General features: G+C 32.6%; 1 protein-coding gene and 1 long non-coding RNA gene across 4 annotated transcripts in view; both read left to right on the top strand.

Annotated features, from left to right (window-relative positions):
- Positions 1-12713, top strand: part of LOC118192896 (uncharacterized) — a 63799-nt gene extending 51086 nt beyond the window's left edge. For all 3 annotated transcript variants that reach the window (XM_085809951.1, XM_085809949.1, XM_085809950.1), the window contains 5 exons: positions 11003-11701; positions 11778-12137; positions 12260-12317; positions 12427-12505; positions 12606-12713. In XM_085809951.1, the coding sequence (XP_085666077.1) occupies positions 11003-11701; positions 11778-12137; positions 12260-12264 (1064 nt within the window). In that variant the 3' untranslated portion in view covers positions 12265-12317; positions 12427-12505; positions 12606-12713. The remainder of the gene's footprint in view (positions 1-11002; positions 11702-11777; positions 12138-12259; positions 12318-12426; positions 12506-12605) is intronic.
- Positions 12714-13236: 523 nt separating this feature from the next.
- Positions 13237-22197, top strand: LOC146992867 (uncharacterized). Its single transcript, XR_015039219.1, has 3 exons — positions 13237-13992; positions 14497-15044; positions 21788-22197. It is a non-coding gene; the product is annotated as an uncharacterized LOC146992867 (long non-coding RNA).
- The last annotated feature ends 3903 nt before the right edge of the window (positions 22198-26100 follow it).

Raw genomic sequence — 26100 nt, 5'->3', positions numbered from 1 at the left:
GAAAAGCAACAGTTAGAACTAGAATGCCTTAAAGCAAAACAGAACACTGAATCTGCTAAACCTGGAGGTGAAACGGTATTTAATCAGAATTTTCAGAAACTAATGCCCAAGTTTAATTTAAAAACTGATGATATCAGTTTATTCTTAGAACTTTTTGAGAGGCAAGCTAAAGTTCTAAAATTGCCCACGGATCAATGGGTGTCATATCTCATTGGTGTCCTTCCGGTTGAGGTAAATAATATAATTGCTAGGGAGCCTGAAGAACAGGCTAGAGATTACCAACATATTAAAGAATTACTACTTAAAAGATTTAAGTTAAGTGCGGAGAAGTTTCGGCAACTTCTTGTTAAGACTAAAAAAAATCCGGATTCTACGTGGTACGATTTTTATCACGAAATTAAAACATTTTTAGATGGGTGGCTCAAGGGATTAAAAATCGAAACATTTGACCAACTCAAGGATTTAATGTTGGTAGATCAGATTAAAAGGCGCACGCCTAATGAGTTTAAGGAACATTTTATAGATGAATGGGCCACGATCACTTCACCAAAACAGTTGGTGGGTAAAATAGAGGAATTTGAAGATGCGAAAAAGACGATGGTTGGGAAAACGAAATTGGGTGAAATGAAAACGAAAATATCAGGTAGACAAATGGGTGTTTTTCAGTCCACTGGTAACGTTTTCAAAAATAGAAAAAACCCTCAAGGTACACAATTTAAAAAAGATGATGATGCACGCAATGTTGGGAAAAAGTCAGACTCGAATTTTGATAGGAGAAAAAGACTCCAGTGCTATGAATGTGGATCTTTTGACCATTTACGTCCTCAGTGCCCTAATTTTAAAACTAAAAAGGCAGATTTGTATCGGATAAGCGGGAGATCAGAGAAGAATCTGTTAGATCCCTATACGTTAAATGGAAGAGTAAATGGTTTTGAAGTACCTATTCTAAGAGATACAGGAGCAACGGTAGATATTATTTGTCAGAAATATGTAGACATAGATCTAATGAAGGGAGAACACGTGTGGGTTCGACATTTGTTGGATGATCATATGACTTGTTTACATGTTGCTGAAGTAGATATTGAATGCGATTTGGGTACAGTAACCACCAAAGCAGCTGTTATAGGAGACCACTTAGACCAAGGACGATATATATTAGGCAACCAGACAGCGGCTCTTCTCAGAGGAATTGAGAAAAATTATTCGTCGTATGTCGGTAATGTTAATGCGGTCGTTACTCGATCTCAAGCACGACAATTTAAGGAAGCGGAAAATTTAAGTGAGACGAATCAAAATTCTGAGCGGAATGAGTTAGAATTGGAAGAGGAGGACGATGCTCATGAGAGGTCTGAAAACAGAGAGATATTACCTCCTGTCAACCTTTGTGTCCCCACAAGTCCTGCGATTCAAATAGACTCAAGTACTTTTATTGATGAACAACAAAAAAGTAAAGAACTTGCGCCTTTATTAGAACTAGTAAAAAGCGGAAGTAAAACAAGTTATGGGATTAAAAATGGGGTTTTAGTAAAAAAGAAGGTAAATAAGTTAGGAGGAGAAGAACATTTAATTGTTGTTCCAGAAAACCTCAGAGAGAAAATTAAAGCAATTTGTCATGAAGGAACTTCAGGTCACTTAGGAGTTCTGAAAAGAAAAGACCGGTTACTAAGACATTTTTTCTGGCCAAATTGTTATAAAGACATTGAGGAATTCGTTAAAACATGCGACTCCTGTCAACGTGTAGGAAAAGCAAGTGACAAAAAGAAAGCACCGTTGGTAATAGTACCTGTGATATCTGAAGTCTTTAGTAAGGTTAATGTAGATGCTTGCGGGCCTATGCCTACATCTACTGAAGGTAATAAATATCTTATTACAGTTATGTGCTTAGCATCTAAATATCCTGACGCCGTCCCGGTACCGGATATAACGTCGAAATCTGTTGTAAGTGCACTCTTGCAGGTATTTAGTCGGATGGGTTTTCCAAGGGAGGTTCAAACTGATCAAGGAAAATCTTTCATGAGTCGCTTAACCGTTGAATTTTTGAAGAGGTTTGGTATAAAAATTTCCAGAAGTTCGATTTACCACCCTCAGAGCAATCCTGTAGAACGGTTCCATAGGTCAATAAAAAGGGTCTTAAAGGTATTATGTATTGAAGCTGCCCCAAATTGGGAAGTACAATTACCTGCTGCTCTCTTTGCCCTGCGGACAGTAACGCATGATAGTACAGGATTTAGTCCAGCTGAATTAGTGTACGGACCAACCTCAGAACACCTGTCGCATTATTGTATGAGAAATGGTTAGATCCCCAGGAAAAAGAAGATACCGTAATAGAATATGTTTTCGAATTAATCAATAGGTTAAAGAAAAGTAGAGAATTAGCTACAGAGAAAATGGAAGAGGTGAGAGACAAAAGGAAGAAATGGTATGACAAAAATGCCGTGAAAAGGGAATTCCAGCAAGGAGATTCTGTATTAGTATTAGCAGTGAACCAACCCCATAAACTCGCTCCTCAATGGAAAGGGCCGGGAAAAATAGAGAAAAGATTATCAGAAACAAACTATGTGGTTAGTTTTGAAGGGAATCAGGAAGGGAATAAAGTGTATCACATCAATATGTTAAAACCTTATCATAAGAGACCTGAACTTTTGAATATGGTGCTCCTTGACAACGAGGAGATAATTGAACCCTCGGAATTAGAGGAGGATTTTCCTTATATGTTAACCGACCCCAATGTGTTTGATTTTAATGAAATAATAGCAAAAGATAATCTTAAAGAAAGACTTAGTGATGAACAAATCCTGCAGTTGGGAAAGTTGTTGGTAAAGTTTTCTGCTATATTTTCGAATATTCCAGGGAAAACAAATTTAGTCGAACATGATATCGAACTAATTAGTGATAAACGCGTACAGCATAAGCCTTATAGAATGACAAATCGACAGAACGAAATTCTTGATTTCTTGAAAGTCGAGATTGAAAAAATGTTAAAATACAAGATTATTGAACCAGGACCCTCTGAGTATACTTCACCCATGATCCTTGTTGAAGCACCAGGTAGGGATCCTAGGCCGTGTATTGATTACAGAAAGTTAAACGAAATAACGCGTACTGAGTTCTACCCATTCTGGCATTCTCTGCTATTAGACGCGTCCCCTAAGATAAGAACAGATTTTGTACGATGATTTCCCTAGCAGAAATAACGGCACTAAAGTTGAACATTCTGCAGGTTCCTTCCCTTATATCTTTTTCAACCTGCGTTGGAGAGCTGCACATTTCACATCATTCGCATAATTCGGTGAGGTGCGTCTACCTTGAAATTTGCGTAATTTTTAGGCCTGTCCTGCTTGGTGCTGCATTTTACAATGTTGGGTAATGTATTTTCTCTCATATCCTTGTTCTAAACAGTGCAGAATTACGATTTTTGTACCGTTAGATAGGACGAAAAATAATATTCCAAATCAAGAGTTTTTGGAACTTCTAAAGTAATTTACCAAATTTGTACTTTAAAAAAAAATCATTCAGTTTTTTTTTTATTATGGCGTTATTCTTGATTGTGACGAATTTATGATTCGAAATATTTGATCCTTCGTTTTTAGCAACGTACAGTTTCAAGTGATGGGCATTTAATTTGCACACACATGTAGATTTCAGCAGGTAAATTAGGTACTAATTATGTTAACAGATGCGGGCTTGGAAGAGTTTGCGGCGTTTTAAAATATTTTGAATTTTTGGAGAGAGATTATGTAGCAATAAGACATTTTTAATCATCAAAGCGTTCCCTCAAAGCTATCGGCAAATAATGTTTACTTCTTAAATTTTATTTGAAATAAAACAGAGCCTGGTATATAACGCAATTCAAAAAGGAAGAATTTCCATATTAAAAATTAAAAGGCCTGAACGAAACGTGACTTGAAGAATCATATGAGGTATCTAGAATGCAGATTGGTAGTTTAGTCGTGATAAATAAACAGTCTATACAGATGACGGGAAATAATAAAAATTTAGATGGATTAACTATAAATTATTTTACTCCTGGACATAAACAGTACTTGTGTAAAAACAGATTAAAGTATATGGATTCCCTGTTTAAGAAAGGAATTTCTTTCTGACAGTATGCAGTCTGTACTATACCTGGAATAGCGAGGTGTTGCATCTTCAGGGAAACAAAATCTTTTATTCTGTAATTTTTACTGAAAATGTGTGTTTAAATTTTGTTACCTAGATAACAAAATTAGATAACCCTATTTTTAACTCTTTTTATATGAAAATGAAACAACAGACAAAGAAAATACAGACAAAGAAATAAAATTGCATTCCTTCCCTTAGTGCAGTTATGTGCAACTTTAACTTAAAGGGAGCCAATTTTCAGTTTATAAAATTTTGGCGAGCACAAGTATCTAGTGCACTTTTAATATTTCAGTAATAAATACATTACACAAAGTATAAAAATGTGTGGTATAATATGTTAAAGAAAAGGTATACTCTTTGTATTATTTACAAAAAATTCAGCAAGATGAAAGTTAAATACAGGGAAATCGTATTTTAATGTGAAATTTAACACTGCATTTCTTCTGCGAGTTTTTTTTTGCCTCTGATACATGCGATGTTATGGCTAAATCCTTGCAGTCGTTGGGATGTTGATTTGTTATCCTGTATCTAAACATTGATTTTAACAAGTTCATTGTTGAAAATCCTCTTTCACATTTTTAAGTAGATTGGAAGCAGGAATTTATCTTTTTAAAATTTTAACTGTTGATGATGTTTCTGTTCTAGGACTATTCAAATGGCTTTTTGTGATATTGTTGATCTTAATTAGGATGAAAATCAGTTATTTCCATTTCTAGATCAATAGAATTGTTATTTAACATATTTGCAATCTTTTACCATTTTTCTTAAATACTAGTATTATGTAATGAGTTTGAAGTGAATGAAGTAGTTAGCCTAATTTTAAATACACTCAAAACAATTAATTTAGAAACTAATTTAAGCTTGATGAGATTTTCCAAATGATTCTATCAGTTTTCTTATATTTCACCCCTTAGTTCTCCAGATTTTCAAAGGGGCAAAACATACATTACATTATGGTAAAAATGTATATTCCTCATATTTGTGTAATATTTTCACAAAATTAATTTTGATTTAAAATGAATTTATAATACCCTTTAATTCAAAGACTCTAGTTTAGTTCTCTCGCCCCCTCCCTCAAATTTAAGATTTAGTTACTATGTCTGTAAGAATGGCTAAATCATAGAACCAGGTATGTTCAATAATTTCTTCATAAGTTTTGTTTCTGGATTTTTAAAATTCTTCTAAGAAACTTTTGTAACAGAAGCTGGGATGGAACCCGGGCAGCCAGACAGAATGTCCCTTCCCTGAGTGAAAAGTTCTATCATTTCTTTGAAAGTGACCTGATAATATTTCAGAATAAACCCTCATAACACTAATAAATGTATATAGATTTTTTAATGTTTATTTAATGCGTGTTTGGTTCTTAAAATATTTTGAGCTATTATATTACTAATTCTGTATGTGAATTAACACAGTTTAATATAGAACACCTGCTTCAAGGCTAAAGGTAAAGTATTTGAATAGTGTTCTACCTTTTGTCTGTTTTCAGACGCAGGTTCTATTCTACAATTTACGGAATTTCTCGGTATTGGACATCTCACATAGCTGACAAAATTTCATTCCTATGTGTAGGTTTCATAGTACAATAGGTTGAGCATCCCTACATTAGTATATGACTTTGATTCCTTCGAAAGAAAAAGGAGTATCTTAGTTTTCTTGAATTTTTGGTCAAAATTTTAGTATGTAGGTAATTGCAATAGCTCTTCCACGAAATAGCATTTAAATTTTTTGAAACATTTCAAAATGCTGTATCATTCAATGGCATTTGATGTGTTTTAGCTTGCTATATTAAAGCTGGGCTCGAACCCTGGCAGCTAGACAATATGTTCTTTCCCTGAGTGAAATATTTCTATAATTACATTAAAATCACTTGGTAATATTTCAAGATAATTTCTGGTATATCGGACTAAGCTGTCCTCTCTCATGGATGAGAGTACCTAAGTAGAGAACTTAAAATTAGAAATGGTTCTTACGTTAAAATTCTGAATGAAATATTTCTTTTATGGTATACGACTTTTGATTCCAAGATGTTCTTCCAAGTCTGGTTTTAGAGAGGTGTTTTTGTGCCCTTTTTTTTTAAAAAAAATCTATATATGTATAGCTCTTTTAATATTAATGTATTGCGAGTTTGATTACTCTATTTTGATCTGTTATACCAATAATTGTGTGTGAATTAAGATAGTCTAATATATAACACCTGCTTCAAAGCTAGCAGTAAAGTTTATTTTGTTTATTTGTGATTTAAAATTACCTGGTCTTTGTCTTTTGGTGCCATCTTTCTACCAGCACTGCAAATATTTACTCTTCTCGAAGATCATTATCCCTTTTATTCTGTGTATCCGTAATAACTGTCTAATTTTTTTTTCTTTCATTATTCATGTTGTACCCATATATTAAAAACCCCTTTCGCTTACTGTACTTCTGTCGTATTAGGAAAATCAGCTTTTCTATTGATTGCAGTCATGCTTTTAGTAACAATGTAGCACATTGCTGGAGTTTAAAACAAAGAAGGCGACTCTTGAAGTTTTATATATTAAGAAACAATATTAGATATTTCTCTTTGTGTATAATTATTCTTTAATATCAAAGTAGTTAAAATCTAATGATTCCTTTTTTCCCCTTTTAGTGTAATTTGTGATCATTTTTGTGCACTCTTGGAATGCAGAACATGATATCGTGAAAGAAAAAGAACAGATGAATAATGCAGAGCAAAAAGACATCTGTGGCTGATAATTCTTGTTTTATATCAACTTTATTTCCACTAGAAATACTTGAATGTTATAATTTGTACATCCCTTTTCACATGTTGCTTTATATTGGAGCTTTACTAGTTATTTATTTTACATGAACATGTCACATTATGTTTTAATGTTTAGGGTAGCATTTGTGCATTAATTTCGTAGGTTTTGAATTTCATATTGAAGTGTCTGAATTGGTGCTTTCTCTATATTGTATTGTAATATTGAGGTTGAACTGTTAATCACACTATAATTATCAGAAGTCTGAGATTTATTAGAGTTCTGTTGCTTCATAGTGGTTTCAAAAGTACTGCTGTGGTTAGGGACAGAAAAAGTTTGGATTTAGAATTACGATTGACATTACAAAATGGCAAAGTTAAAGGCAGATATATTTTTTCTCTGTTATTTACACTATTAAGCCGAAGGGCAAGAACGCCTTTCTAATTGTTATTTGAAATTAAATTTTACAATTTACTTTACTTTTGCTTTTAATTTACTTTCTACAGCCTTCAGTACGTGAAACCGTCAATAATAATATAATAATGATAATAAAAATGGTATCACACAACTAAAAGTATATACTACTTCATAAATTTCGATAAATTAATTACTGAAAAAATTAAGCATATCAATGGCAGTGTTGGACCTAATAGTTTTAAGTTGCATTTCAACATTTGAAAGAGCGCGAATTACATTGCTATTTTCACCACACAAACGAATGGAATATTTCAGAAAAGAATTCTCCCCCGTTATTGCAATATTTCAATAATTTTCGCAAATTAAAAAATTTATTTAATACGTTTTAATAATAAATGAAGCGATTTTCACTCATATAATCCCTTTGTACATTACTATCTTTCATTTCAGAACCACTGCATAACTTTTCTAAGACATAAATAGCTTCCGTTAATATATGTTCCCATACATTATATTTATTTTTTTATATTTTTGTCTTTAATAAATTAATGATAGATAGATAAAAAAAATTGATACTGCTTAATTTATAAGCAGCGTAAAAACTGGAAATATGAGGTCATTAATTTCCGAGACATTAATAGTTTTTCAAGATGCAAATAAAGCAGATAACAATAATCATAAATATCAATGCTCCTAAAATATATCTGCATTTCCTATCTGATTTTTGCTTTTTGATCCACCACAAACCTATTTTCATTAAATGAAGTTTTGCGCATTTCTCTGCAAAGTACGCAAAACTTGTTTCATACAACTTTATTTTAACTAATTATGAAGAAACGTTATACTTGTTTAGGAAAGTATAAAACAAGTATTTATGTGTACTACTTTTAAAATCCATGTGACAGAGTGTGAGTTCTCATCTTGAAATATACGTTGTGTCGATGAGCTTAACTACAAATTATTAAACATTTCTGGCAAAATGCCAAAAATTAAAAAGAAACACGTCCTGCGCTGTATCTGCAGGATCTATAATCAATCAATCGACTCGAAAATCGAAAATCAATCAACTTGAATGGAGCTCACCAACATGTAAAAAGCGTTTCTATTAATATTCAAGATATGAGAAAGAAGTTTGAAGACATTATGAAAGAAGCAGAGTTTTCAATATACAATTTTTGTATATTCACAAAAATACAAATACATTTATATACAAATTTTTGTATATAAAATAAATGGGACATAGAAACTAAATTTGAAAAATAGAAGAAAATAAAGACAAGAAAATATTGATGAGTTATGTGAGGATAACAGGCTTGAAAATTCCGAAATGTCTTTTAAAGTAACAGTTTTTTATGCTGCTCTCGACATTTTAAATACTCAGTTAAAATACAGAATGACTGGAATAACAAAAATCGCAATGATGTTTTCATTTTTTAAACTTAAATTTCCGTATTTGTCATTGTTAACAAATACGGAAATTATTAATAATGTTTCAAAAATACAGAAAAAATATAAATAAGACTTTGCTAATGTACTGGAAGTACAACTTCTATTATTTATAAATACTTTCAGAACAGATATCCAAAATTTGAAATCCGATAAGGATTTAACTAAATTAGCAACGGTAAAATACTATGACATGACAAGCAGTTAATCGGGAGTGCAATTAACTTATATTGTATTTATCATTCATTATCTGTAACCAAAGCCACGAGAGAGAGGTCATTTTCAATAATAAAAACATATTTAAGAAACACTATGATACAAGATTGGTTGTTAAACCTATCACTATTGAGCGTTGAAGTTGAAATGGCTGTGAAAATGGACGTCCAGGTATTGATAAATAATTTTGCGGAAATGAAGGTTAGGAGACGCAAATTTTAATAAAAAAGATTTTTGTCTTTATGATGAATTTCGGTCACCAGTGTTATAATTACACTTATTGAGGGGGGGATTAGAGAAGAACAGCAGTACGGGCTGAGGGAAAATTAAAAAGAAACAGGAAAAATCTTTAGCATTCATGTTTTTTTTATAAAAATGATGTATTCAAGTAGTTTAGTGTACCAAAAGGATTTTTAAAAGGACAGCAAAAATATTACATATTTTCAACTAAAATTGTATATTCAAATAGTTTTCTTTATGAAGTTTATGATAAATATGTTTTATATTTAACAAATGTATCATTTACATCATAAAAGTTCTTATTTATTACAAATACCCAGACTAAAGCAAATTTGCATTTCACCAGTTAGCAAAGGGGAAATATTTTCCTTTTTATTCTTTCTTCATATTACATAACTTTCAAATGGTTCCCTAAGAACGTGCTTTTATTTTTTAACAATTAATCCAGATGTGATAAAAATCATGAAAACATAGGCTCCAGGAATCCTTGATTTTTTTTTTACTTTTCACGTTTTTTTCTTTAGTTTAATTTTTATTTTTAAGCACATTAAATTTATTGGTTTAGGGACCCAGGAAATTATTTTGCATACGGGACCAAGAATTCTAGTTACACCACTGTCTATAATGTATATATGCGTAGCTAGTATATGTGTAATGAGATGAACTACCAGTGCTCACACACTTTTCCGCCAGGCCGCTGCTAAACCCTTCATTAATTAATGACATAATCACACAAAGCCACGCATTTACACACAACTCGTGAACATAACAATCAACCGGCGCATTAGCGGGATTCGAACTTCGGACAGAACTACCAGTGCTCACGCACTTTACCGCCAGGCCGCTGCTGAAATCTTCATTAATTAATTACATAATCACACAAAGCCACGCATTTACACACAACTCGTGAACATAACAACCAACCCAATTATTCTACACTTATATAATAATTCTATAATTATTCACATTATTTAAGTGATATGATTCATTAGTGTAATTGTACTGGCTCGTATACACACGAGGAAAACCACGAAATTTCCAATGCAGCCAGGGCAATATGAAAGACAAAAAAATGTAACAAATAACCAACAATTAAAGGTTACCAATAATAGTGTACAACAGAGATGTATACCTCTCGCCAACTGAAAACAATTGTTAAATTCATTGGAAATGAATTTTCAAAATCAACAGACATGCGGTCTTTAAATTTTGTACATCCCAACTGTCTTCTCTCTTAAGCAGCAATATGACAAAACATTTAAAAGAAGAGCATATCTTTAGAATTTCCGATAGACAGTCTTGCGCCGAACAGTGTTGCCATTGCTCGCTTAGAAATCGTCGAGTTTCTTAATCAAAAACACATAAATGCTTTACAAAATGTTAAATAGTTAATAAAACAAATTACAAATTTTAGTTTTCAGATGCCCATATTCGGGTGGTGACGTACATATTCAAAATTTCATAGCTGTAGGTACCGTTGTTTTATCACAGTATCTGCATAAATGTTATGTACGTTAAACTATTATTATTATTATTATTATTTTTTTTGTAACACTACTTTCTAGTTTGAACTTTTCACTTCTCTATCTTCCTATAATGAACTAATATTGTTTAATTAAACTTATAATTACTTTTCATCTTTATTAAACTTTTTTATTTCTGATAGTTTTGACTTTTGCATAATTGCCAAATTTCTGAAATTTCTAACAATAAATTTCATTAATCTATTTCTGTCACTGTACTGACTTTTTTGAATATGGCTTCTTTGCATGAAAAACTGAAATATTTCTGTTTAATTACTGACATGCATTTAATTAATACAGAGGCAGCTGCACTCGAGTTTGCCACCGATGCTGGACTTCTTCCCAGAGAGGATGAGGCACCACCTTGCCCCAAGTGCCAGGCACCGATGAGAAGCAACAAGAGAAAGGAATCAAAGCTGGGATGGCGTTGGGTCTGCAGCCTGAGAAATCGCAACAACTGCTCTGGCATGATTAACCCCATTGAAAACACATTTTTCGAAGGTACAAAAATCCCAATAAGGGAAGCTTTAGTCATAACTGTGTACTTTGCTCCAGATCACAGTTTCAGCTACATAAATCAGCAGCTAAAGCTATGGAGGGAAAAGCAAAAATTACCAGTAATTGCAAATGAGACTATTGTTGACTTTTTATCATATTCTCGTGAGGTATGCGAAATTTTTGCCTCTCATCATAGCAGAATGTTAGGTGGTAAAGGAAAATCTATATTAATTGATGAAACATTTTTGACCCGCCGCAAGTACAACCGCGGCAGGGTAACCAAAAATATGACCATCGTAGTTTTAGGCATCTACTGTCGAGAAGACAAAGAAGGATTATTTTTCAAGGTTAAAGGAAAAAGCAAAAGCCATTTGTGGCCTTGCATTAAACGTCATGTTCACCCAGAAACCACCTTCATATACACTGACTCTGCTCCACAATATAAAAGGATAGAAAATTTATTTCCGGCAGCAACACATAAAACTACCAATCACAAGAAAGGTAAATATGTGTCTTTTTTTTTAATGAGTGACATTTTTTTTTTCATCCTTAACATTCATTAATCCTTTATTTACAGGCGTATTCGTAGATCCCGATGATAAACAGAACACTATAAATGATCTTGAGGGTGAAAACAAACTTTTTAAGAGGTCTATAAAGAGCAAGAGAACAGATGATATTTGCACGCAGTACATGGCTGTACATTATTACAGGCGGTTCCGCTTGAAGCCCTTTACTTATGATGGAGAAAGACTTGCTCAGTTTCTACAGGACATTAAAGCTGTGTATCCAGGCCATGGAAAAGTCGGCCTTGAACTTAAAATGTTGGACGAACCAACATCAGAAAGCGAAGGAATTGAGGACCTGATGCCTCCAAAGAAATCTGCCCGACAAGATGATGATATACCATTCATTCAGGAAGATGATGATAAATGGGGTAAAACCAACAAATATAACTTTATTTTTGACATAATTTATTTATTTACATATATATACATACAAAAATTGCATTTAAATATTAAATTACATACCATTATAATCTATGTGCTTATTTTTCAGAGTAAGGGAACACAGGCCAAGTTTTAAAACTGGAATAAATGATAAGAAAAGCATACAAGTAAATTGTTTACTATAATTTGTGTAAATGTTCAGATGGTCCATAAATTTTGATTTAATACCTTTTTGTTTTTCACTACATGAAATTGTTTTTTTTTATTTCCTTTTAGAATTCAACCAAAAAACAGAGTCCAGAAAACAAAAGGATGGAAATGTTGCGAAAATGTTGCATATCTTTTACATAAAGAGGTAAATGTGTATTTCAGTTATTCTCAACTTTTATTTTGACATGAGAGCTATTCTTTATATATTTTGTTATTCCTTCATTAAAATAAACTTTCTTTCACAGCTGCAGATCCAAAATGTCATGAAATACTATGACAGAGGTAAGACAAAATTTTAACCATTCACAGCTTATGTTTCAAATTAGTGCTTCACTTTATTTTAATACTACTCCTTCAGTAAAAGCAACTGTAAAATTTATTTAGTTATTATTAGTATAAGTTTACCTACTTATTTTTCAGTAAAAAAAACTTTATTGCAAATTAGGTAATCCAAAAAAAAATAAATAAAAGAAAGAAGAAAACTAATTTTGGCAGATAAATTGACAAACATAGAGGTGAGTTGATTAATTTAAAGGTTTCCAGCCTACTTCTTACCAGAAAACATTTTATTGTTAAGGATAATTTATCACCCCTTTCAGGTAAAGAATATTGCAGAAATGATAAATGAATCTTCAATCAGAAAATATACAGGTGAATTCATTACTTTTAATGTTTCCAGCCTGTTTATTTTAATTATGTATTTTCATACTACGTTTATTATTTTAATTTTACCGTTTATTTATTATTTTAAATATAAGGATTCAATCTTACATTATTAATTTCTTAAACTTGCCACCCTTTTGTGGTAATTGTGTATTTTTGTACTATGTTCAATTATTATTTTCTAGTTAAAAAGAGTATGTAGTTAACAAAAGATTAAAACTAAACAACAGAAAGAACACTTTTAGAAAAATATTAAAACATTTAATAAAAGTGTTTATATATACGCTAACTATGTTTTCATTATCGTAACCTTGTTTAGTTATCTTGTATTTTGAATATGCATAATATGGATATTTTGTTTAGGGACTTCAAAAACAACATTTTGCTGCCACTTAGACGAGGGAAGAAGCAGATGGAGAAATCAACTCGGATGACAAACCCAGTGCCTGGGGGTATAGCCAGGTTTTTCTTTCAAGAAACACATCCGAGTTGAAACGACTGATGTGGGCCACACCTGAAAGCGAAGGAACTGAGCAACTGCTGCCACCGCAGGAAATCTCGACAATCATGAAATTTAAAATCTTGTTTACTTATCTTGTATTTTGAATATGCATAATATGGATATTTTGTTTAGGGACTTCAAAAATAACATTTTGCTGCCATTTAGACGAGGGAAGAAGCAGATAGAGAAATCAACTCGGATGACAAACCCAGTACCTGGGGGTATAGCCAGGTTTTTCTTTCAAGAAACACATCCGAGTTGAAACGACCGATGTGGGCCACACCTGAAAGCGAAGGAACTGAGCAACTGCTGCCACTGCAGGAAATCTCAACGATCATGAAATTTAAAATCTTGTTTATTTATCTCGTATTCTGAACATATATAACATGGATATTTTCTCTACAAAAACTCCAAATAGTGAACTGCCAAGTAATACTGCTGAAAAATGCAAAATATGGTGCTGAATGGTAAGTAATATAAAATATATGTGTGCACATTAAAATTAGAGGATTATGGCTCCTAGCGAAACCTCGTAAAAAAAAACGCATCAGGATTCCTATCTCCTAGTCTTACACATACTAGCTTAAAAATTGGGATTATTTGTAACTATTTTGTTTCACTAATATCATTAATCACATTTCTTACTGTTTCTAATTTTTTTATCAAATTTAGATTTAATTAAAAATCACTTTAACCTGCATGTAACGTCAAGTAATGTGAAAATAGATAGTGCCTATTTTTTAAACGAAATTATATGATAATACCCGCATAAATATTTTTTATAAATAACTGATTTAAATATAATTATAAAAACTCTAATTTACAAAATTTGGTAATGCTTCAATTAAAATGAATAGTCAAAAAGCAGAAGAAAAGATTTTTCTTTTTTTAAGTACGTGTAAGTCTTAAGGTGATGTGGAAATGGAATCATTTCTAATTTCAAAATGCTTGTAAAAATTATTCTTTTTCAGATCTGATGAACAGGCCTCGATCTATAAGAGTGGACTTCAGTGAAACGAAGCATTGGATTTTAACAAGGAATGAATCTATAACAGTTTTTCTTGTGAAAAAATGAAATTTTATAAGTTATCGGCAGAGCCATAGTTACTGTTTTCAGCGCCCAGGGACAACTGAAGATTTTGTGCCCCTCCCGACTACTGGCCAAAAATGGAAAACATTCAACTCTAAAAATTCGTAACATCATTTTGGCTTCCCTTGGATGATGTGCCCACGGACATATGCCCCCTTTCCAGCCCTGGTTATCATATACACAGTTACTTGTGAACTTGTTGACTGTGAGAAACTGGATACATATTTTCTTGCAAAACTGTGAGAAACAAGATAAAAATTTTCTTGTGAAAAGATGAAACTGTGAGAACCTGGATAAAAATATTCTTGTGAAAAGGTGAAACTGTGATAACCTGGATAAAAATTTTCTTGTTAAAAAGTGAAATTTTTATATAAATATAAATAACATAATTTAAGAAGACAAAGATTGTACAAGCAATATCATCTAGGGGTAAGTACCTTCATTTTGCAATATATGTTTACATTGATAAATTAAAAAATATGAAATTCTAGCATATTGAAACATAAGTTAAGAAATGTATGTTTAAATTGATTAATTAAAAAAGGTGAAATTCTTACATATTGAAACAAAACTTAAAAAATATATGTTTAAATTTATTAATTAAAAGAGTTGAAATTCTAACACAGGGAAAAATAGAAAATATATGTTCAAATTGATTAATTAATAAAAAAAAAATGAGTGCTATATACTGAAAAATAAGTTTCTTAAAAAGAACTTAGCATATATTACAAATAGCTTAATAAATGTTCTAATTTTTCATTTCTCGTCCATATATATCATGTTTAACTATCATACACTTACCTGCATAACATAATTAATTTAAATATAAATTCATTATTAATTTAAATGCCAAATAATATAATGCCGAAATTACATGCAAGTCAAATTTTTAGGTTGGAAGCTTTCTTTTAAATCGATTGTTTACAGTTTGAGCCTAAGTACTTCTACGCTCTATAGCGTTTCATGCAAAACATTTCACTCGTTAAAGTACACGTTAATTAAAATTTCTTGTTCTATTACTTTAGACTGAATTACAATTAGGAAGTTATCATATCATGCTTAGTAATATAACATTAACTATGTTGTACAACATTGAAGAAATAGGGAATGTCAGGCGTCATCATGTCAACATGAACAAGGGTAAGTTCAATTTTTCCTTTTGGTTGTTCAGAATTGTTTTCCCTGTCCACTTCCCTCGGATAGGGAAAACAATATTTGGCCGCCATCTTGGATTTCGAAATGCGCTTTTTCGCGCATTTCTGAAATCCAAGATGGCGGCCAAATTCAGCCAAGAGCCGGGTATCCGAAATGAGCCGAAATCAGCTTTAATAATGCATCTAGTTGAACATGCTTAGCCAGAAACATTAACATATTAACTTCAGCCGAGCTAGAGTGTGTAATATTAATACCAAAAGCCTAACATTCTATGTACACTTATTGTAAGCAATTCTAGTATTATTCTGTTATTTGTAGCGAAATTAAAAATTGCAGCAAGAAGCAGTAGCTTTTGCTGTGATGGTTGTTTTGTTATTCAGCCCAGTTAATGTTCTCTTGCCTGTTGGGTGTGATGTTGCTATTCTCATTCTTGATTGTAAGGTAAAATTAAAATTTATAATCCATTATTTGCTTAAATGAATAGGTTTTCAATTGTAATTATTTATGTTAATTCATTTTTTTAAAGCAAACTGGTAAATGCGATCTGGCGATCTTTTTTCCCTGAATTTCTGCATGTATAGGTTAGTAATAACTATATTTGTAATTATTTAATTTCGGTACAAAATGTGTATTAAATGTATATAATTTGTGTGTATTATTAAATTTCAAAATGTAGTTGCAGATTAAATAATTACATGGTTCTGCTCGATTCAGGGTAAGAAATGAATATGGTGTACTTCAAAGGTATTCTTTCAATGCTGTGCGCATAACTCTGTTTTCTTATTCAAACATAATTGTATGGTGTGGCAGTGATATTGATGTGCCTTTTGTTGTTGTTGTTGTTGTTGCTGCTTATGCACTTATTTACACAAATTTCTTATTACATTCTGTGAACAAATTTATAATTTTGTTGTTATTATTAGATAAGCATTGGTGCTAAATGTCTAGCTGAACAAATTAATATTTTTCTTAATATCAGCAAATATTTCAGTTATGTGTTCATTTGGCAGCATTTACTGCAAACCAGTTTTAATGTTGCTTCTACTTAACCAGAAACATTAACATCGAAGTTGAGCCAAAGTATGTTTTGCCAAGAAGCTAATGTCTGCTATTTTTTATGAGATTCTGGCCATGTCTAACCATATGCTTTTGCAGTGCCTTTCTTATTTTTTTGTCTACCATGGTCCATATGATTTGTTTTTAGGATTACAGTATTTTTAAATTGTTAAACTTGTATTCATCTTCAAACATGTCTTTTCACAACAGCAATATGGTAAAACTAGATATTACGGTCCAGATTGGCGAGTTTTAAAAAAATTGCCAAGTCGCCAAATCGATTGTTTTCGTGTGTTTTAGAAAATCACTGACTCATCATATCGCCGGTTACAAATTTGAATTAATTCTGTAAACATGCAAAAATATCTAAAACAGGACTTCAAGAAAAACAATGAAAAATCACCGACTGCTTGGTGCGTTTTTAAGAATTACACATCCTCGGTATCCATGTACACATCGACCAATTTTTTACTTGAAGAAACATCTTAGAATTGCACAACTGCAGAGTCGTAGGCGAGAAGTTGAGTGTGCAGCTGAAATCATAGAATGAATGTCAGTTTGAGTTTGCTTCACTGTGTTTCAACAGTTCTTGTGTTAAGTTGGCATTAAGGTAAAAAATTACAAGAAGAAAGGTTCAATGTAACCTTTGTATGTATTTATGGGATTTTGTCTTTGTAAGTAAGACAATGATTACGACATCAACAAATACATTTTAAACTATAGGAAAGCTCATTCTAATTAATTTATTGAAAAAAGTGGAAAATGAGGGAAATATTTTTAATAAATTTCAGCACTGTAAAGTGGGGCAGGAATATAGTAATCCATCATTGGCAGGTCTTCGATAAAGCAACATGCATCATAATAGCCATCTTTATGACTAAAGGTAAGAATGAGCCACAGTGAAAAAAAAAAAAAAAAAAAAATCCCTATTCTGATTTGACATTCAAAGTTAAAATATGCATCAGATGATTGTATAGTTCATTAATGCCATATATTTTGTTAATTTCACAAAACTGGATCAAATTATTTCGTAACAGTAGTATATAAATTTCATAAAGTTGCCAGCTGGAATGTCCTCTGGAGCAGGATTTTTAATTTTCTTTTCTGTTTCAAGGGCAAACTTGCTAGCAAATTCCAATCTGTGTAATTATGTCATATATTAACCCATTAAATGCTGTGGTGCTCATTTGGTTATCATAAACAGTCAAAAGTCTTTAATTTGGACTCTTCAGCGATTTCAGATTATCGGTTTTTTTGTATTATAGCTCATCAGTTTAAATCTTTTTAGATGGCATGGAGAAATTATAAAATTAAAAATATGAAATAAAGAGCAATTATGATCTAAAGGGTATCAAAATTTACAAAAAAAAGTTTAATATTTATTTGTTTACTTTAATAAACTTTTCTTTCAACGTGCACATGTGTAAAGCATACATTACGCATAGTTCAAATTAGAAAATTGCAACCAGAAAACTATTTCATGTGTATTCGTGATATCTATAATGATGAATTTGATTTAAATCATATCAAAGACGGAGTACATCGAGATGAAATACTGCATTTAGTGAGGAATTATAAGCCGAATAAAATAAAAACATCTGCCCTGAAGATGAGGATAGTGCTGACAGATCAACTTCCAGTTCATTGTGCGCTGCAACGCTCCCCCTCCTCTCCCGCAGAGCAGCGCGAAATTGATAAACAGATTTCGGAATGGTTAGAGAAACAAATCACCTCTCTGTCACTTTCTTCATGCCTTTAACCATTTTTTGCAGCAATTCCACTTTTTGTTTCATGGACATCAAAACATGCTTTCGCTTGTAAATCCTTTGATATCTCCAGAATCGGAAACTCTTTTTGACATAATCGAAGTTCAAGCTTCCTTTTTATAAAATTGCTCTAACAGTCTGCAAAAAATAATAAGCCGGATCCAATTAGAAGAATAAGGAACGACGCGATCTGCAACATTAACTGAAATAGATAATTTTAGCTTAGCTTATACCTTCCATTATACATTAAACGCATATGCGCATGCGTTTAAACATGTGCAGAAAGTTTGTAGCTTTGAGGTCCGGATTATAGATCATTCCAGATTAAAGACTTTTGACTGTACTTTAAGCCACCTAGTAACACCATTTAGCTATCTCGGAGGTAAAAAAAGGCAACATTCAACTCATCCACTGAATGTCATTTGTAGAAAACCTAAAGTGATCACTACCTATACGCTCTTAATGCTGAGCTCATGTTTATTTCCACATTCCAATCTCCTCTTATCACAAAAGTGAAACATGTGTTTTGAAAACGGATTAGACATAGTGGATTGAGGCTAATTTTGGTCATTGTTTTTTACTATATTATTAGTGAGTGTTGATTAAAGCGGTTGTTTACTTCTATCAACAGTCCCTGCTAGACGGGACTTTCCTGAGAAACAAGTTTTTGGTAGCACTGGTTTAAATGGGAGGATTCTTAGAAAAAAAAAGAATCCCACCTAGCTACAGAAACAATGTAGCGGCTATGTGATATTTCTTCAAACCTTGCCAAAAATGTTTCAGCTGAAACTCTGTCCAGGGTAGAAATGAACCAATCAGATGAAAGTTCTGCTTCTGAAGGATCACGTGGTCCCAATCTGAGCGATAATCGATTATTGTTTGGCGTTGTCTTTGTAGTAAGTGAAAATGGTAACCTAGCTAAACGGGTTTCCTGGAAATGTGCGGGTTCTGAGAATTGCCCCTTTCGTCATCCAGTTCGGCATAGCCGAAAGATAATGTAATTTTAAAAATTAGATAATGCTTTTTTTTTTTTTTTTTTTTTTTTTTTTTGGTCAGTGTAATTTGTATAGATGATGGACACAAATTCATAAAGCCGCATTTGGAGATTACAGTTGATACTGAGTAGAATTTCAACAAGCATTTTATGATTGCATTGTACAAGAAAAGGCTTGAGAAAAGCTTTGAAAGAATTTAAAGATAATATGGGATTCCCAGAACCTCTGTAATTCTGCCATTGAAGATGATGGCAATGATTTTATAAACGTGGAGCTTCCTCCTCAGCAGGTTGATGGAGTTTTCTGATGGTGGACTAGAGGCAGAATGAGGCATTGCTAGGAGTTACAAGTGTTATTTAAGATTCTGTGCTTAGCAATGAATCATTACGGGCATTTCAATAGAGATTAAAAATTGTCTTCAGTTAGTCATTTATCTTCAGTAACATACGAGAGGATGCTGAGCAGGCACTGGAAGCTGTAGACACACTAATGTTTGTGAAAAATGCAACACCATGAAGGAATTGTCGGAAATGAATGAAATTTATTCCGCATATTACTGATAGTGATACAAGTAAACGACCACATTTACAAACAAACAAAAAAAAAAAAAAAAAAAAAAAACGAAAGTTGGAAAATCAGTATTTTGGGTTTCTGTCATGCTGAGCGAGAGCCTGTACACATCGTGGCATTGAATCGTATAGGTTCTGAATGTAATCCTGGGGAATGGCTTTGACTTGATGTGAAAGTTCAGTTTCAGTGTGTGGCCCACTAGCTGTACGTGCGAGTCGCTGACCGATGAAATCCTAGGCATGCTGATTGAGCAACATATCTGAGGAAGATGCAAAACCTGTTGTACCTTAAAGAAGGCTTGTGCACAGGCATTTTTTTTCCCTAAAATATAGTGCCTGAAATGCATCAAATAATGCATACTCTGTCATCATTATACTCCAGATTATAGCAAGATTTGTTGGAGAAAGCAACTTGTTGCCACAGAGCACGCCACGCACTGAGTTGCAGTGCTCACTGAAGTCGAAGGCATTTGTTACTCAGCGACAGGGCAATCCTGCGTAGAGGAACCCTTGCATGTAGTTCATGTTGCAGCAGACAGCGACGAACACTTGTAACGGTGCTCCAATATTGTACTAACATACGAGAGGATGCTCTACAATCCATCACAGCCATGCAGATGAGGTGTTTGTCGTCCTGTGCTGTTGTGTGACCCATTGCCAGGATTTCACCTTGTTTGGTTCTCGCTGTCCATTTCTTCCAAACATGCATCACTGTTGTGGCATTGTGCTGCGTGCGGGCTGTGATTGTTCGATATGAAACTCCACCCTCTTGCATACAGACGATGTGGCCTCGTTCAAACTTGTTGGTATGGCATCCTCTGCTGTTGACGAGGCATACTGAGCACAAATTAAATGTTCACTGCAGACGGAGGATGATAAACAGATTTCAGCACAACTTTACAGTCCTTTACAACTGCCATTTCTCATTTCATGCATGCATAATCCCTTTGTAATTCTAATCATTTGTATGTCTTAACTCACTTTACATTTCATGTAAGTTTGGTTCAAAGTGCATAATTCCTTCATGGTTGTGATTTTCACAAACATTAGTGTATATTAGGTAGTCCTAACTAAAAAAGCATCTTGAAATAAAAGTATGCAGTTGTCCAGATCAAATGTTTATTTTACCGAAAAATATAAACAGCTTATGCATACGTGCATTGTTTTTATAGGATTCTGATCATACCTGAATAATAATTTTTCACTAAGTTGTATTTTACAATATGTAATTCTTTCAAATAAGTAACAGTTACTTATCCATTATTTTAACTAAAAGAATTTTGTATATATTTTTGTTCTTATCAACTAATGAAAGGGATGTATATGTATTAATTTTATAAAATTCATGTGAATGTATGCAAATAAATTGTTTATAAATGTCACATAAGTTTATACCTCCTTAAACCATTTTCATGTGAAACAGAAGCCTTATTCATAACAATATAATAAAACATACCAAGGTATAATTTTATTAAGACCCTGAGTTACATCAGTATGAACTTATGATGGAACTATTGGAACAATACTCATCATGAGTTGCGGATTACTTATAATTTGTCAGTAGGCATGTATGAAAATGGGTTTTGTAATTAATATTGAATGTATAACTTTTTCTTTTCATATAAATACAGAAGGATTTCATGTCTGCAGATAATGTATTACAAGAGGCTGTTGTGTGCCAGTGGACAAGCTGGTGAGAAGCTGAACACTAATAGCTTGAATCCTGGTGAATGGACTGCCTGCATAAGCGTCGTCATGATTTTTCCACGTGATGAATGCAAGCCAGTTTGCCTTAAAGCATCCCTTCTTGGAAAACATCTTCTAATGTTTCATCACAAAAATCAGCCAAAAACTGTTTCTCATGATTTGAAAAATACGTATAAAGGAAGTCAAATTTAATTGATAAATTGTGCATGCTGAGATTGTATACTATATCATATACATTTTTTTAATATATTTTCTGTATCTCTAATGTTGAGAATTTTGATGTTTTAATTTAACCCTGAATGAAATGTTAAGTACTATAAGCAAAGTAAGCAGTTTTGTATTTGATGTCAGAACAATATATTTTTTTATTTTTTACTTTATACTTGTATATTTTTGCTTATGATTGGAATTTTAGTACAAACTATTTTGATTATTATGATGTGGCCTGTTCTCATTTAAAATGCATTTTGTATTTTTTTTCTTCTGTTATTTGCATTATAATAGATTGGCCATAACAACTATGGATGCCAAATCAACATGTATGGGAATAACTGTATTAAATTTTGAGGAAACCTTTAGGTGTCATTTATTATAAAGGTTGAGATGATTGTTTTTATAAATTCATTCATTTTTATCTATTTAAGAATTATCATTTAACATAAAAATATGAAAAAGAATAATATATTATAATACTAAATAAAATATACTTTTATAGTATATATATATATATCCAAGCTCACTATATGCGCACTCAAAGAGATACTTTTCTTTTTTGTGATGTATGTGATGATAATTTACTGTTAAGTATCTTAAGTTGTTCATAAATAGTGCTCATTTTTCATAATGCACCAAACAAACCTCACATAATTAATTTAATAAAATATTACTGCAGAGACATATTTTTGAAATTGACATTAGTCCTCTATCCATCCATCCCATAGGGATAACTATGGGGCAGATTCCTACTGTCATCTAAAGTATGCCCAAGCCCTTCACCAATGACAGTTGCTTCTCAATACCCGTATTTTACAATTAAATTCATGAACCTGATCTGGCTGAGTTTCATATCAGGGGAATTAAAAAAGCAAAATACATTCATTACCTAAAACCATTTTCTCCAACTAGCTGGATGATTATGTGATTGGTGTGCATGGATGGTAATGTCAAAGGATATGATTAGATTTCTTCTAGGTCATAACAGTTTTTAATAATGAAAAGCTCTTGTTCTTTTTTCTTTAAATTCTTGTTTTTTTTTTATTTATTTATTTCAATGCACACTTTTTTAAAAGCAAACTGAATTAGCTGGATGATCACTACAAGTTTCTTGACATATTTAAAAGTAAAATAGTGTATCTACATTCATTTTGAATAAATTGTTATTACTATAGTCTGCAATCATTGAGTTCATTTTAAGATTATTTGTCCTTTTTTTTTTTTTTTTTTTGTTTGTGGAATAGGCGGCTGTATTTTTTAGATTTTCTGTTTATTTAGCCAGTTTTCGATATAATGGCTAACATAAAATATAATTTATGTTAGCCATTATATAGAAATTTCTGTGTCCTGTTTTAAAAATTATGTATATCTTAATTTAAGTTTGTCTCATGTCAGATGAACAATGCTGCTAGTCTGGTTGAAAAATTAAGAAAGTCTGACCATTCCATGAAAAATCTTTTAGAACAGCTCACTGATTAAAATACATATACACACCAATTAACTGTGCTCATCAAAAGTGCTGTATTATATAATGCTTCTTCTGATGAGCAAAATTCAAAGCATTATTTCTCTTGTTTTCTGTGTATGAAGTTTGTAGCAAAATGGAATTATTATTTTTTTTAATTTCATTCAATGATATCACTATTTTGATATGTCTGATAATGATCTACTGCATAAGTAATATCTATATGCAAACATAAACCAAAATCTTGCTTTAGAAGAATACCCACCGGTGTCGGTTCTCGAATAGATAAGACACAGAATACTGGTGATACAATTTAGGTTTGAATTCTATCAAGTGGGTTAGCTACATCTCAGTTTTTACAGTTTTCCCTATGTTTAATACGAATACAAGTCAGTTTCATTCAAAAAGTGCTCAAAGAAGGGCATCTCTTCTTTTAAGCAGATAGCCCTCAGGACCTTTGCCATAAAAATTCAACAGCTGAGCATGTACTAAAAGATAACATAGTATACAAATGTCCATTTTATAACTTTCAAATGAAGTGGTCGATTTAAATTTAACATCTGGTGCTATAGCAATATATGTGAATTGGGTAAACAGCCAGTTGATATGGTCTAAGGAACAGGGTTTTTAATTTTATTTTCTTTTCGTATAGCAAACTAGCTTGCCTATGCATATATGCAAGTCTAATTTATTTTTTACAAAAGATTCATATTAAAATACATACACATATGACAAAGAAATGTATGCACATAAGCTATAACTAATAAATCAGTTGAGCAATATGTGAACATAGATGCTAATGGTTCAAGTGTCGTGTAGCAGGGTATGACTGCAAACCCTATAGTGGTGCTGCAAACAAAAATTAGTGTCTGATTCAAAGCAGGCATAAAAACTAGTATACAGTTTGTCCCCATATGATACAAAACAAAAAGTATGTAATCAGAAAAAATATCATGTAGACATTGATTTACCCAACTTATAAGCTTTGGTAAAGGCCTTATCATTCGCATTAAATCTGTAGAATGATCGGCACCCTTCTGCTTTGGAAACAGCCCCAGAAAGACATGTTAACCTAATCCACACTACAGTAGAACATGTGACTCTGAACCATTACCATCGAAACTGCGAAACTGCAATTTCAGTCACTATGTACACTAATCTCGATATTAAAGCACTGGTAGCTCTATTTGAGATTGTGCTATTGTAGATGAGTGTAGAGCACCATAGAACGGTGATGTATAATATTAGGTTTATTTAGGAGCCAAAAAAAAAAAAAAAAAAAATATTAGAAATGACCTATCCTGGATTCGAAATCTGGGCTTAAAGACTGCCATCCAGAAGTGCTTCAAATTACATCATGAAAGCATGCGTTGAGAAAAAAGAAAATTCCGTACATTCTTCCCCATTTAAAAGGCAGTTGGGGAGGTGGTAACCTAATCGCCACCTGCTGGTGGTGAAGAATTATCGTCTACCACATTTTAGTTTGGGAACCACTTGGTTAGTTGGTTGAGCCTTTAGGTATTTATTTGAAATAGAAAATATCAGCGAATGACCGCCCCAGGATTTGCATTCTGGACTTCCCTATTGCCAGCCGAACGTGCTTCTAATTAGAACTCGAAGCCAAGCGGTAAGGAAAGAGAAAATTAGTGACTTAGTATCTTATTTTATTTTGGCTGCACACAGTTCCTATATGTAGCTAAGCGAATTTCCCGGTCAGTAGCATAAATCCCAACCTTCCTAGTGGATAGCGTGCTTACGCTCCTGTAAAATATTGCGATTTAAGAAGTCGTCCACGATAGCTGATCAGTTCTGCAATTACATAAATAATAAAAATTAAGAATGAAATGGAGAAATTAATGTAACGTTAGTACAAACAAGAAGATGCAACAAAAAGATCAATTAGGAGATCACTTAGGGTCCGGTAATTGTACAGCATGCACATATACGTAGCATGACATCTATGGGGTGTAGGAGAGGGTATAAAGCATGGTGTATGCTCAAAACATGAACAGAAGCTACTACACTGTACATTCGGTTTTAACAACATCGATTTGTAGTCTCAGCGTGACAGTTCTATAGACAATATCTGGACGACTTTGTCTGGAAGTTTGAAAGAAGGCCAAAGGGGACTATACACATCATGTCAGTAGTTTGGATTACATTTCGAACAAAGGGAGCAGCTATCTGAATGTTTAGTAATGCTCATTGCCAAATTAGACTTTTATATGCCCGTAGCACTTCAAAGATTTTGCTGCCTCCACATACATCTATAGTATAACGCCTCTTTCTCATCATTCCCTCTTTCTCGGGCTTAGATTAAGTGCACTAGGTATCTTCTAAAATCTGCAGTGAGAATTTTATTTTTGTGGACCCTTTGCACTCTTTCTTTGAATCTTTAAGCACCTTTTTGTAACGCTGCCTTTACCTGATGCCCTAAGCACGTGCTTACTTTCCTTAATGGCTAATCCAACTCTGGTAGTGGTTTTCCACAAACAACCGCGCCAGGATATGAAGAACTGATATCTTCTCTTACAGATGATGAGTTGGGTTCAGTTTATT

This window comes from Stegodyphus dumicola, chromosome X2 (genome assembly GCF_044657685.1).
Source record: "Stegodyphus dumicola isolate Sdum_Otavi_A_Nest chromosome X2, ASM4465768v1".
In the NCBI taxonomy this organism is placed as follows: domain Eukaryota; kingdom Metazoa; phylum Arthropoda; class Arachnida; order Araneae; family Eresidae; genus Stegodyphus; species Stegodyphus dumicola.
The sequence above is the reverse complement of the archived record's forward strand: the minus strand, read 5'-3'. Positions and strand labels throughout refer to the sequence as shown.